Here is a 14,708-nt window from a genome sequence, read left to right on the forward strand (position 1 = left end):
CTCTAAGAAAAAAAAAATTTTGTTTCAATTACGTTTAATGATGTTATAGATATATTGGTTTAAATAAAATGTACTAAAATTGAACCCGTTTCTTTTTGCTGTTCTAATGTGGCCACAAGAACATGTAACAATTACATGTGTGACTCAACATTAGTGGACAGTGCAGCTCTAAGGAGGTCTCCCTGCCTTTATTAGTTCCCTTTCCTGTTAGCTACATTTAGTGCTTTGAGAACACAGACAACGGTGCCATCTTGTAACCACTTAAAGACAAAGAAGCACCATAATGTCAGTTTAGTGTTAGCATTTATTTTAAAAATACACAAAATATAATTTTTTACATCAAAGTGGATAACTTCACTTATCCATTGTTCCATACTTACCTGGTTCTGTTCGCACCCTATGCAAACAAATGGATTTGATTCTATTTTTTTTGCTATGGTTCATGTAAACAGTTGAGACTGCTACATAAAGTAGGTTGTTTTAAACAGTAAAGTAGCTGCAGAAACCCAAGAGTAAAACAATTCAATTTGGTATATTTAATGAGATTGGCAGAAGTCTTAGCAGATAGAGAATCCAAGACTAAATATTGACTCCTAGGCATTTTAAATATTAAAAACCTTGAGGTTTTCTTCATCTTGTAAACATAACTTAGACCTTGTTGGCATTAAGTTTAAAAAGTAAATTATTAAACCATGATTTTTGTCATCCTGTCCATGTCAATATATACTCTCTTTATTATGAGAATGAAACCAAATAATAAGCAAAATACACCAGGAATTGTAAATTGTACTGCAAAGAAGGTCCCGGCTGGTCTCTTCTGGGAGTGATCTAATGAAAGCTGACCCTTCGACCGCTGAGCACGACCACCTCTGTCCACTGAACACGGCATCACCACAGGCCACGTGATGGTCAATTCTTGCTCTGGTTTTCTGTAGCCAGTTGAGACTTGACTTCACCTCTGCTGGCTCTGCTGTCCTTCCTTGGGCTTGCATTTGTTAGGGTTAGTGGTTTCCTACTATTGTCAAGACTGGACTGTCCCTTTAAGGTACCACATGCCACCGTAGCTTACACAACAGTCCTATGAACAGAGAGAAACACATTAAAGACGTCTAGATTTTAGCAGGAAATGTAGCTACTACATCCTGTCCAGAATATCAAAATGATTTATGGTTAATGAATAGAATAGAATAGAATATAAATGTGAAAACAAGATCTGCCTCAATAACGTGGTTGTAACTAGTGGACTCTTCAGTTTTTTCCTGCCTTCAGCGGTCACCTCTCCCACAGATATTTTAAGAATTACGTACTATATAAACTCAAAATCTGTCAAGGCCGGAACAAAGGTGCTTAACAAATAGACTCATAGACTCATTAAATATGGCCTTGCATGTTTAAATAATAGATCAAATATAAGGAAGTTGTCACCAAAAAGCTCCACTCTTGTTTCTGCAATTATGGTGTCTGAACCACAGTTAATTCTTAAAAGCATTACAGCTAAGTACACTTAGGTACTTCATAGATCAGAACAGTGATAGGCCTTTTTAAACTAAGTTAAAAATTCTACTGAAAATGAGTAGTAGAAGTATTAATATGTGGGCTATGGCAAAAACCTTGACGGTGGTACAGGATTCAAGGGGGAGTGCACTTAAGATGCAAATCTAGACCCTATCCCTTTTTTAGAAGACGTGGATGAAGACCCACTAGACTATACTGTTTGAAGACTGAGCCTACATCTTTTTGATTTTTGTCTTCTTGGCTGTCTCCACCACACCCATACAATGATTGCCAGTTGCTGAAGACACAATGGCTGGGGAGGGGTCCAGAGGAAGCCTGATTTCATATTCACAGAGTGGTAGGAAAGGCAACTAAGAGTCCTCTCAACACACCGGCAGCCTCCGCTTAAACAAAAGGGAGAGCCATTCATAGGCACCCTCATTAGACAACAGTTAGAGAAGAAGCCCAGAACCTTTGGATATTACTATATACAAGGGAGATGTACCTTTAATACTTTATCCACTGCTTGTTTACTCAGATCTTCTCCACACTCTTGAGTCAATCGAGACTGGATCATGTTCCGGCGGACCCGGTAATTTTTGGAAAAGATTTCAAGCAAAACTTGTCGATGCTTTAGTAGCAAAAAATAAGTTATTACAGGATACAATCACCTAAAAGAGAAGCATCCCCATACAAATCCAAAGCCATGCCCAAGACCCCTGTTAAAAATGAACAAGTATTGCCAATTAATCTTCTCTCTCAAGACCCCAATAAAATGATGTATAGAAATAAAGATATGTCCACAAGAATAAAACAGCAGATAAAGGGATGACAGAGGATAAGCAGCTTAGGCCTGTTTTTGCATGATAAACAGGAGTGACAGCTGATTTAGCAGGTAAAGGGAAACCATCTAAAGTCCATGAAGGCAGGGAAAGAGATGAGAAGTGAGTGGGGGTGGGGGTTGAAGTCGGTTTAAAGCCTTGACACAAAAACATGACTTGCATCCATGAAACAGGATGCCATGCCATGAAAAGTGTTACTCCCCAAGATTCAATAGAAAGGATGGAAAACAGCTGAAATTCCTCCAAGGGTAGGAAAGGTGTTAAATGAGAGAGAGAAGACTGACCCAGCATGTCTAACATCTGACATAAGAATTCTGAAAGAACTGGAAAAAAAAGGTAAAGAAGTTATCAAATCTCTAATAATTTTTTAAGGACAAATGACCCAGATGTCTAAGTACTCACAGCATGGCACATGTGAAATTGCACTGATAATGCAGAATAAAGAAGGAAAAACTGTATGGGTCAAACTTAATAAACTGAGCAGCAGAATACTATTGAACTTCGACAACTCTGAAAAACTGCATACAATGGAAATATATCTTAAATTCAGTGGGAAAAATGATTTGCCCCTAAAATTCTAGTCCCAGACAATAATACCTAAGGGCAAAAGAACACTATTTTAAGACATGAAAGAATGCAGCAACTCCTCTGCCCGTTTAGAAGCTAAAATAAAGAGAAAAACACAATTCAGCAAGGCAGCAGCAGGCATAGAGAAGAGCCAGCTCCCAACCGGAGGACAGGAGGTAGCAGGACAGGCTTCAAGGACTCAGACTGCAGGAGCACAGCACCACTGGCAGGTGTTCAGAAAAGGATGCAAGTGAAAAAAGGAAGTATAGGGAAGAAGTGGAAACTCAAGATACTATCACTGTTTGTCTCTGCAATGAACTCATTTCCAGCCATGATGCTATCAACAGTGATAACTGATTTAACTAAAAGTAGTGTTAACATATCCCACACCTTTCAATACAAAGATGAGAGGTAAATAAATCCTCATCCACCTCAACAACAAGCCCATTGATAATGTCAAACTGGTAAGTCAAACAGTGTATAAAATTTTGTACTTAAAAATACCCGAGGAAGTCTGTCCTCAACAGCTAAAAAGAAGTTGCCTCTGAGGAGTGGGAGTGTGTGGTCAGGCAGAGCAGGGAACAACTATCTCATAAAGCTTTCAGTTCTATTGGAATTTTTAAAATGTACATGTATTATCTTTTTTTTTGTCTTTAAATTACCAGAATACTTTCCAAGAGTGGAAAACACAGCTACCACCTATTTAGGCAAAAGCACAGGCTTGCTCAGGGAGGCCTGTTCCCAGCACTGCCACAGGCCCTTTTAGTCTCAGTTTCCTTCTGAGGGGTAAAGGGGGACAAAGAATCCAGCAGGGGCTTTCGATTACCCCTTTGACACCACCTTAGGATTAGGACCTGAAAAAGGATGGGCTGACTGAAATTTTAGCAATCATTCTAATTTTTAAAATTTAGGCAATTCATGATTTAAGGGACATGTTGGGACCTCAGGATCTGTGACTCTGCACTATACACACACCGGCTGCTGCTGGTGTCATTCCTACTTGATGGGGCAGCTGGGACCCATTCCTGCCAGGGTGTGACTAAAGGCCAAATAACCAAGTTCTCTAACTTAGAAAGCCAAGACCCGAGATCTGATGAGAACGCCTTTGATTCCTGCTGCAAGAGTCCACCGGAGAAATGTGGTTCCTCACTGACTTCCAGACCCAGCCTGGGCCTCAGAATCCCCAAGAAAGATTTTTTAGAAATCTAAATACCAAGGATGCTTTCCTGTACCCACTGAGTCTAACAGTTTTGATGTCAGTCCTGGGAATCTGTATTTTTTAAAAGGTGGTTCTTAGACGGCCAGTTCACAGACTGGCATATTGAGACCCACCAGTTTAGGCCCAGACTCCTGGCACATTCAGCAGTAAACAGGCACGCAGCCGGAAAGCTGCAAGTGTATCTGAATGCACTCTGAGTGTGTGCTCCCCAAAGGCCTCACCCTCTTCAGGAAAACCACCCTGCACCCTGGGAAGACAGCAGCTAACACCCCCCTCGCGCCCCCCTCACCTGATCGCTCATGTCTCCAGACTCCCAGAGGGCAAACACCTTCTGCTCATCCGGGGAAGCAGCAGTCTGTGGAGGAAACTAACCAAGTCCCAGACATGAGCTGGTCGTGTCTCTCTCCCCCATGGATCCAGGCACCCCAGTCTGCACCAGCCCAGTTCTGGGAATGGGGATGCCAATTCCAGCACCTGCACCATTCACCTGGGCAGCCGTAAAACCCGCATCTGTTTCCTCATTCTTACCACGAGGAAGGGACAGTCACATCCCACTGGGGTCTTAGAGGGCCACAAGAGGCGGGGTGTGAAAGTGACTAGCTTCAAGCCCACAGAGGGCTCATAAAGTGGGGAAGCTGGGGTTCTCCTGTCTTTCCCACTGGTCTGGCTCAGGCACGATTTTCAGCCTTTACACCCTGTGTCCTCCTACCTGAAATGTTACCCCTCAGGTACTGCCTGAGAAGCAACCCCTTCCCCATAACTCCTTAAGGGCATCCTGGGATTCCCTCCCATTGCTACCCACAAGGAATGTGTCAGTGTAGGTGAAAGGCCTGCCCGACTCCCAGGTAATCCACACCATTGGGTTCGGCAGGGTCCAGAGGTGGGCCTGGAGCGCCTGTTACTCTCATCTCCATGAGCAAAACCAGGTTCAGAAAGGCTCACCCACGTACACAGGCACACAGCTAGTTAGGAGCAGAACCAGGACTTAAAGTGTCTGGGCGTCAGCTTCCTCATGGATTAAAAAAACAAGGAGATGGATAGATAGATGGATTGATAAGGCAAATTTGGTAGGTTTGGGTATCTGGGAAGATGGGGGTTGAGTTCTCTGTATGGGGTTTCCATTATTTTTGTGAATGTCCTTTAAAAGTATTTCAAAAAGTTTTTTAAAAATGTAAAAGAAACACAAGGAGGCTGGAGAGAGCTGAGGTTCCCTCCAGCTGACATGACTGCAGTAGGGGCCCCACGTCAGGGTCATGGGGAGGGAAGCCAATGAGAGCTCCAGACAGGGCCGTGGGCTCTCCCTGACGCCAGTCCTACCGAGGGGAAGAAGCACGGCAACAGCAGGCCCTGGGAGTGGGGTTGGGAGTTTGAGGGCAGCCCACCTCATCTGCCCACACCTTCTCTCCACTGCACTGGCCCAGGACAACCCAGCTACATCAGCAGGCGCCCCTCCCTGGCCTGGCCCAGCTCAGAGAAAGCGAGTCGGCAGACAACTGGACTCCTGTGCTGGACGGTCAAGGGCAGCTCCAAACAGTGGGAGCCCCAAATACCTTCCACAGGAGACCTCACCAAGGAGGCTCCTGCCAGCCTGGGATCCAGAGCCTCTTGTTCTAGTTTCTGTTCCTCATGTACACAGGGCCCTGGCCTGGCATTGCCCCAGGCTTCAGGTGCTTCTGACCTTGGCACTGGAGACATCAACACTCCTTGCCAAGAGGCACTCGCAGCCCCACCTCACCCCACTTGCTGCCAGGTCTGGGCAGAGCCTGGGAGGAGAGAAGAATGGCCAGAACAGCCTCCGTTCTGCTCCAGCCTGCCCCTCTTCACTCTCAACTAAGAGAAGCTGTCGCCAGCACCCTCTGGTCCAACACTTCCTGTGCTTAGGGCCCCTCTCAAGAGAGGGAAAAGCAGCCTGGATGCAGGCAGCCCACCTGCCACCCTCAAGGCCTGGCACCAGAGATGCCAGCTCAAAGGCCCAAGGCCTGAACTCGGCAGCACAAGCTGGGGCTCTGAGGTCAGTCTGGGAAGGGGTCAGCTAATCTTAGTTACACAGAAAGGATTTAAGATTACTTCCTGGACATGTGACTCTTGAACTCAAGTTTACTTCACCTCTCTGAACCTCAGTTTCATCATCTGCAGGATGCAGAGAGAATCAGGTAGTAGTAGAAATCATCTTGAAAAATGGCAAAAGTGATTCAGAATGAGCGAGGTGCCATCAGGGTAGAGGGACTAGAAAGCAGGAAGGAAACCTGCACTTCCTGAGCCCTAGCACAGGCCAAGCAACATGTTATGGCCATTAAAGAGCCCCTTCAGCCCTCACAAAAATTCTGGGATGCAAAAACTACCATCACCCCAAAGACTCAGAGGCTGCCTTGCCCAAGGTCACGGCCACCATGTAAGGACCAAGATTCAACCACGGCCGACAACCCACCCACGTCCCCGTGCCCCGCTCTGATGAGCTTGAGGCTTCAATGCTCTCAGATCCCTGAAGGGTATCGGGAATGAAAGACACCCCGCAGCCTCCACTCAGGTGGCACCCAGGCCCCCACCCACGGCTCCCTTCTGCCAGGAAAGGGGCTGCAGGCCCAGGCACCCTTCTGGGGGCTGAGGGGCCCCGCTGACCCGTCCGACCTGGCAGGCATGGGCTCTACTCACAGGCACCAGTATCTGCTTGCACCCGGCGGCCAGCACCGTGTCCTGCAACATGCGGTCCGAGATGCCGCTGAACAGCGTGTGGCCAGGGGGCAGGCTGGCCAGATGCAGGTTGAAGAGGCGCTTGAGTTCGCTTAGCGTGAGCACAAACTGTCTCTGAAAGGTGGCCTCCACGAAGGCCCTCAGTTCCCGGGCCACAGGGCTGCTAGCACAGCCTGGGGGCGGGTGCCCGTTGAAGCTGTCCCCACCTGCTGCCCGCCCGGCAGGCAGCCCGTTGGCCAGCCTGCTGTTGAGGCCACCACTGGGTGAAGTGTCCATGGGCTCCTCTGCTTCCGGCCCTTCCTCCTCCTCTCCCTCCTCACTGAGGGGCTCCTCCTTGATCCGCACACCAGGCAGGACGGCTGGCGCCTGCAGCTGCTTTCTGCGCTGCAGCTCCCGTCCCAGCAGCACATGGTTCTGTTGGGCCTTGGCTTTGGCTACTTGGACTCGCTGGTCCCCAGAGACCAGCCCAGCAGGCACTGTGGGAAGAGGGACAGCACTGCTCAGGAGGGTGAGGACCTGTGCAGACCAGGGCCTTGGCACCCCTGCTCTGGGGAACAATCCCTCCCATCCTGTGGAAGACAGCCCACGTAAGGGAGGACAGGAGTCCAGGCAAGATGGGACTGAAGCAAATGGCCCAACCCTGCCTTTCACCCCAACTTACCCAGGGGGGGCTTAGCCCAAACATGAGGGAAGAAATAGGACTGGGGGAAAAAACATCAAATCCTCACACCCAGAAATGCACAGAGGAGGACGGGCTACCCCCGCGTTCCTACCAGTAACTCCTCCTGCCCCACCAGTTTCTGCCGCCCCGTCCGGGGGCCTGGAACCCAGACTCGGCCCTGGAACACACAGGCCCTCGGTCCACTGACACTGCCTTGACTGCTGGGGGAGCTTCCAGCTGCGGCTGGGGTGGCAGGAGAAGGAGAGGAGGGCCCAGCAAGGGAGGGCAACAGCAAGAGCCAGGCCCAGGTCCCCGTCTCCAGGCCGAGCCCCGGCATGTTCTAGAAAAGTGGCCTTTCCAGAGCCCGAGTTTCTGGGTGAGGAGCCTGCCCAACTCTTGGGCCCTCACAAACCTGATTGTCCATCCGGCTTCTTTGGCATGGTTTCCTTCACCAGATTATAGACTTTTTCTAATCTGAAAAGAAGAGTAAACACATTGAATTTTAGACCTTGCTCCCCTCTCTCCCTCCCCAAAGGCCCAGGACACCCCGGAAACTGAAGCCACCTCGCACTGTGCCTCTACCACCTCACCTGGTCCCCCCCCAGTCCCCCTTCTCCTCAGACCCCCAGTGGCCGGAGTGCAGAGGGGGACCCATCTCTCCTCTTCTCTTTCCAGCCTGCCCTGGGCCACACGAGCCTCTTCCCTCTCTCCTTCACTTCCTGTCCCTCCTCCTCAAGCCCTTGGCACAGACCCAGCAGGGATTGCACTCACAGGCTGGCTTGAGCCTGCACGGCTGCACGAGGCCGGTGCTGGGGGCAGCTCTGCTATCAGCCACGTCCCCGGAGCGGAGGAAGGGGGAGGGGGGCCCTGGGCCCCGCATTTGCCTTCCGGGCCCAGCGCCAGCCTGCGCTCCTCCTGGCACGTCTCCCCTCTCCCCGCCAGCCAGTGCTTACTTGGCCTGGATGCCTGTCCACAGCATGTGCTGGCGCTGGACCACATCTGGATGCTTCTTAATGAACTCCCCGTCGTAAGGCAACAGGAACTCCCAGCCCTTGTTGACCCTCACCACGGCCATGTGTTCCAGGAAGTCCTTCACGTCCTCTGCGCAGAGCTGGGGTGAGGGCGGGTGAGGGCCAGGTGAGCCCCGGCCCGCCTGGAGGCGCCTCCCCCATGCAGGCAGCCTGGCCCTCCACTCCTGGGACCTGGCTGTCAGACTGACAAGACCACTTACTTTAGTCACCGCTGCCACCTCTTTCCTTACCACCCAACGGCTCTGTGTGAACTTCCACATCTGAGGGAGAAAAAGAAGCCTGTTTCCAGGGGGCAGAGACGGGACTGCTCCTAAGACCGTCCCCTCGACCCAGGGAGTCTCCTGGAAAAAAGGAACCCCAGGGCTGCCTCTTCCAGACGGAGAGTGAGACCACCCACCCCAGGCCCACCTTGTCCACCACTGTATTCCCAAAGCCTCAGGAGACTGTGAGGCTTCAGGGCGATGAGCAGCAAACAGAAATGCCTGCAGGAACCACACTGGGAACACCCATGAGGGAGCAGGCGCATCCGGGACCATGGTGACCCAGAGACCATCAGCCCTGTCCAAAGTGGGTGCCGTGTGAGGATGTGGCCCAGCAATGCCTAATCATCCAACTGTTCTCAAGCTGGAAAGCTGGGCTGCGCCAGGATTTTGACTAGTCTATGTTGACAACCACGCCGACATTTTTACAACACTGCTTAGGCCAAATAAAACCAGTGCCTCGGCCAGAATCCATATGTGGATCTCCAGCATGCAACCTCCAAGCTAGAGGAACAAGGGAACCCGTGAAGCCTGAGGCTCTAGGACTCTGAGCCGAAGGAGGAGAAAGGCCCAGGGCAAGGCGCGGGGAGCCCTCCACCCCCGCTGGGGCAGGAGGTGGGTACTCACCACAAAGTCGCGGCCCCTGCAGAGCACCTCGGCCGGCACGCCGCTGTGAGGGCTGGAGGAGTCCTTGGGGTACAGGATGTCGCTGCCAATGAGAGCAAGAGTGGCCAGTCAGGTCCCATCTTCCACTCCCTCCACCTGCCCCTCGGGGCTCCTGCGCTGGGCGCCAGGCCTGGCCACCTCAGTTACCAGCAAGGAATGCCTCTTCCGACACGGGCCTGTACAGGCCTGCGCCCGAGAGCTCCCCTCAGGGGGAAAGCAGCACCCCCCCACAGGGGTCCTGCCCCTTCTCAACCCACCACTCACACACGGTTCAGCCCTGCGGCCCCACTGCGTGCTCAGGCAGAGGGCAGCGGCTCCGAGACAAACTGAGGAGGACACAGCCCAGGGGTTTCACAAGACAACGAGCCCCACAGGGAAACCACACGTAACACCAAGAGAGTGGACCTGGTGAAGGCCAGTACACCCAACTGAAGGGGCCGTGGGGGCCGAGGTGGGGGGGCGGGGGTGTGTGTGCAGGGCTGGGGCTGGAGCTGGGCAGGCCGAGGCACAGGACGAGTGTGTGGGGAGGAAGGGACCAGCACTCAACCCAGAACTGTGGGGTAAGGCCCAGGGGCAAATGAGCAGGGTGGGGGGCGTCCAAGAGCTTCCACAGCACGACCCGACCCCAGCTCCAGCCACGGGCCCACAGCCCTCCCACACCAGCTGCCACACCAGCTGCCTGGCCCGCGGCGCCTCTGCTCCCGCTGCCCCCTGGAGGCCCTCCCGCCCTTGGTCCTATCCGGCAGCCACTTCAGGGTTGAGTTCCACTTCCGGCCCTTCTCCCCACCCCAGGCAATTATGCTGAGACAGTTGTAGGGGACAGGGCCTTTGCCCATTTTGCCTGGGGCTGTATCCTCCAACCCTAGCTGCCCCAGCCAGGAAGGCCCCCCATTGTGTGCTGAAGGAAGGCAGGTGCTCACAGCCGGATCTGTGTTCAGCATGCTCAGCTGAGACCATGCCCACCCCAGTTCCTTGAGGACAGGGACGGTGTCTGAACAAGAAGAGCACAGTGCCTGGCACAGAATAAGCAACTGAGAAATATTTACTGAATGAAAGAGTGAAATTCGGAGTTCTCTCCTCACAGGTACACAAAGGGCCAGGGCGTGAAAAGCCCAGGCCCCCAAGCCCCTGCGGTGGCAGCACAGGGCTCGCAGCATAAGCCCAAGCGCCAGGGCAGACAGACCCTGAACCAGCAAGGCCAAGGAGTTCCTGCCTCCAAGTCACAGGGACAGACCAGGAACGGACAGGCAGATCCCCAGGGGCACGTGCGGAGCCAGGCCGGCCCCTGGGCAGAGGGGCTCCCATCTCAAGTTGGAACCCAGGTCTGTGGCTGGCTTCCGAGGCATTTGGCAAGTTCCTTTGCCTCCCATGTCCTCAGGTATATAACGAGACAGCCACCCCCCGCCACCAGCTCTCATTCATTTATGGGACAGAGCTACATAGGGTGGTCAAATTTAATGAGCAACGTGTCATCTTATAATTAAAAACGTGTCCCATGAGACAACAGCTGCAAGGTACTGAGAAAGCAGGCAGGGCATCCGAGAAGCCAGGGAAGGGCGCCACCATGTGGCAATAACACAGATACACGATTTACTTGGCCAACCAGCTTTGAAAAGGACTTTTTGCCATGAATCACTTCTTCTTCAAATTGGGTAATTCATTTTATCAGAGTGCTCACCTTACACTACATTAAAATACAAATGAAAAGTAAATCTTTATTGATGCATTTCTGATTACACCATTTTAAGATAAATATAATCAGTATATATAAAGATATGTAGTTACACTGTATCTACCAAGAATCTGCTGTGTGGGGCCATTAGACCTGGCCTGGCACCAGGAATTCAAGGGAGACCCAAAACAGAACACCCTTACCCCTTGAAACTGACAGACTAGTGGGTGAAAAGGAATGAAGTTCTAATAAATGCTTTAACACAGGTGAATCTCAAACACATTATGCTCTAAATGAAAGCTAGATCCCCTTATACAAAATATCTAGAAGAAAATTCATAGATAGAAAGTAGACAAGAGGTTACGAGAGGGAAGGGGAAAAACGGAACTATTGCTTAAGGGGTACAGAGTTTCCATTCGGGGGTTAGAAAAGTTTTGGTAGCAGACGGTGGTGATAGTAACACAACATTGTAAATTAATTAATGCCTGAATTGTATACTCAGAAATTATTAAAATGGCAAATATTATGTGAAATAAAATTTAAATAAGCAAAACAAACCCGTCCCCCCAAAGAAACTACAGAATGAACTCACCTCTTCACCACCCAGTTTCCTTGGACTAACATCGCCACCTTCTGGATGCCACGCAGAACTGCCACTGAGTCGACTGAGGGGCCCAGGAGGCTCATCAAGTTGGCAAAAGGCATGGCCTTCACTGAGGAAGATGTTCGGGACATTAGACAAGGGAAGAGGGAGGGACTCAGTCCTCCCTCTCCCCCACTGAGTCTGCCTGGCAATAACCCCGGAAGTAAATAAGTCTAGCCACACCGTCAACAGCCACGGCTGCCACCTGCTGGTCTCTTACCGTGTGTCAAGCACGGCACCTCTTGGGACCCTCTCAGTTGCCTTAGGAGCAAGACTAATCCCAGTTTACAGGTCAAGTTGGGGCCCAGATAAATTTTAAAACTCACCAGCACTCACAAGACTAATAAGTGGCAGAGACAGGATTTGCACTCAGGACATCTGGCTCCAGAGTCCCGTGCTCTGTGGCCCCCCAACCTCCAGAGCCCCCAGCTTGTGAGCCTGGGCAGGACTGCAGTGAGGGAGGCATCGGCCTGGCCCCCACGGGCCTGCCTGTGGGTGAGCTGAGCACCTGGGAGCACCTCCCCACCTCAGGCCCCCAGAGACCCTCACCCTGCTGCTCAACCCCGAGGTCCAAGGCTCAGGTCTGCCCAGGCCCCCTCCAGGTTTGGGCCCTCAGGGCCCACTCTGAGAAGAGGAGCAGGTCCCCACTGTGTGCAAGGGGTGAGGGCATCACGAAACAGCACAGGTGAAAACTCCTTATTCTGAAAACAACCGCAGCTCACACTACCACGCAAGGTATAAAAAACAAGGCTGTGCGAGCCCTTCTGGAGCCTCCTCTCCCTGGACCCCCCATCAACCCGAGGAACTATCATGGTCCCTTTTACAGATACACAAATGAGGTCAGTGAGGGGCCCAAGCCCCACACAGCAGGAGAGTGGCAATGGCAAAGCTGGGGCACCTGGAGCCCGGCGGGAAGAGCCTGCCGTTCCCCTGCAGTGGTGTCTTTCCACACAAGGACAGCTGGGGCGGGGAGGCTCTGGGGAGCAGGGGCTTCTGGCCTCACCCCTGGCCCCCCAGATTCCACACCCCAGGCACAGGCAGGGCCCAGGAGGGCAGCGGGCGCCACCCACCGTTCTTCATCAGGATCTTGATCTGATCTGCCAGGGGCAGGGTGCGCAGCTGCGCCATGGACAGGACGTTGCTGGGGGCCACGGGCTTGTCTCTGTTGAGAGCACAGGAGACGTGTTAGGGGAGGGGGCGGGCAGGGGGCAGCGGGTGTCCAGCCCACCCTACTCACTTCTCCTCCTCCTGGCTGGGCGGCATCAGCATCATGAGGTACTCACTGTGGGGAGAGGGCCGGGGTCAGCCACAGCCCCCTCGGCTGCCCTGGACCACTAAACAGCTCCTGCAGTTTAAAGGGAAGGACACCCCCTTCCCAGCCTGCCCCCCCGCCTTCTCCAGGGACAGCGGCCCCCAAACCCTCTTCCACACTAGGGGAGGAACCACCGCCTCAAGGGAGGGCTAACTGGGAAGGGACACCCCACCAGAGAGACCCTCATGGGGCCAACAGGCTTGGCAACCAGCCCCGGGGCCGGCCAATCCCACCTGGGCGACTTGACGAGCTCCGTGTTCTCGACCCCGCCCGAGCCCTGGCACAGCAGGTACTGGCGCTCGTGCTCAGAGCGGCTGTCCTGTGGGGGGGAGGGAGACGGGGAGCCTCAGCCACGGCCCCCTCACCACCCAGTTCTTGCCCTCTCCATCGCCTTCCACTCCAGGCGCCCACCCACTGCCCTGCTCCAAGGCCCGCCCCAGGATCTCAGCTACCCTGCTAAGCATTGACCGCAGGGCCGCAGCTCCCGGCCTCTCCCAGCACGCTGGGACTCACCGCCCTGTCTGCACTGCAGGGACGCCAACGCTAGGAACAGGAGCACTCGCTGCTGGGTACTGAGCGCCACGGCAAGCTCTGACCAACGGCTCTACGTCTGACCTACCCCATCCTCAAAAGACCGCTCGGAGGCACAGGCGACCATTGTTCCCACTTTACAGAAAAGGAAACCGGGGCTCCAAAAGGTTAAGTAGCTTATCCAAGGTCACACACTAGGAAACGGAGCTTCTATCAGGCAGCCTGATCCTGAGTCTACGGCTCTGTCCAAACCAACCTCTTCCAGGGAAGTTCCAGAGAAATCAGGAGTTGCTTCTCCCCACAAAAACTTGGGGAGCCCTATGCTCTGGGTCTTTGGGAGTTAATATTCAACTGTCTCCCTCACTCAATGAGCAGCGTTGGGGTTCTGAAGTCAGCGCACAAGATAAAAACCAAGTACAGTGACCAGCCACCCTGGGAAGGCCCACCGTGACCATGGGAATGCGATAGGCAGCTGGAGCACCAGATGAAGTGCGTGGGCTGCGTTTTTATCCCACGAGGCATAAAAAACAAACCGCCAAACATCAGGCTCGCTCAGAGCCTAGCAAGATGCTCACACGGAGGGTGGGCTGGGGCAGACCCCTGACCAGAGAAACGCCAGGCTCCCAGCTCTGCTCTTACGCCCCGCCCCCAAGGACACGCTGAGAGCTCCGGCTGGGCGGGGGGACGAGCTGCCCGCGCTACTTAAAAGCTCTCTCCCTCTGGTACTGCCAAGTGGCAACAGGTGAATCTGAAGTTGCAAAGGAAGGGGAGATGCCAAGGCCCCGTGTGGCGTCTCCCCGGCGGCTCACCCTCAGGCCGTGGTAGTGCAGGTGGACCCAGGGCTCCTCGGCGTGCTTCTTCTGCAGGAACTCGTAGGACTGCACGCGGCGCTGGCGGGCCTGCTCCGACTCGGGCCGGGAGAAGCGGACCTGGGGGTGAAGGCATGAGGCTGCCGTCCCAGCCCTCCCAGGAGTGCGCTGGGGACGCACTCCACTCACTAGCTCCCTCCTCATTTCCCAACCTAGGGAGGTCTTTCAAATTTAGTCAACTGTGTCCCTGTGTAACCTGCTGCCACTGAGCCACATCAGCTCCCATTAGTGGCTTTTTTGCTAGTTTGCT

General features: G+C 53.0%; 1 protein-coding gene across 5 annotated transcripts in view; it reads right to left on the reverse strand.

The window, feature by feature from the left end:
• Positions 1–286: 286 nt before the first annotated feature.
• The window catches only part of POLR3E (RNA polymerase III subunit E), a 41,371-nt gene continuing 26,949 nt past the window's right edge, over positions 287–14,708 (reverse strand). For all 5 annotated transcript variants that reach the window (XM_004462993.4, XM_058286285.1, XM_004462992.4 and 2 more), the window contains exons 9-21: positions 14,399–14,518; positions 13,292–13,377; positions 12,984–13,028; positions 12,817–12,908; positions 11,696–11,816; positions 9,393–9,474; positions 8,706–8,765; positions 8,428–8,585; positions 7,887–7,948; positions 6,775–7,289; positions 4,412–4,489; positions 2,000–2,125; positions 287–1,078 (exon numbers count right to left, since the gene is read on the reverse strand). In XM_004462993.4, coding sequence (XP_004463050.1) covers positions 1,022–1,078; positions 2,000–2,125; positions 4,412–4,489; positions 6,775–7,289; positions 7,887–7,948; positions 8,428–8,585; positions 8,706–8,765; positions 9,393–9,474; positions 11,696–11,816; positions 12,817–12,908; positions 12,984–13,028; positions 13,292–13,377; positions 14,399–14,518 — 1,602 coding nt within the window. In that variant the 3' untranslated portion in view covers positions 287–1,021. The remainder of the gene's footprint in view (positions 1,079–1,999; positions 2,126–4,411; positions 4,490–6,774; positions 7,290–7,886; positions 7,949–8,427; positions 8,586–8,705; positions 8,766–9,392; positions 9,475–11,695; positions 11,817–12,816; positions 12,909–12,983; positions 13,029–13,291; positions 13,378–14,398; positions 14,519–14,708) is intronic.

This window comes from Dasypus novemcinctus, chromosome 23, assembly GCF_030445035.2.
Source record: "Dasypus novemcinctus isolate mDasNov1 chromosome 23, mDasNov1.1.hap2, whole genome shotgun sequence".
In the NCBI taxonomy this organism is placed as follows: Eukaryota; Metazoa; Chordata; class Mammalia; order Cingulata; family Dasypodidae; genus Dasypus; species Dasypus novemcinctus.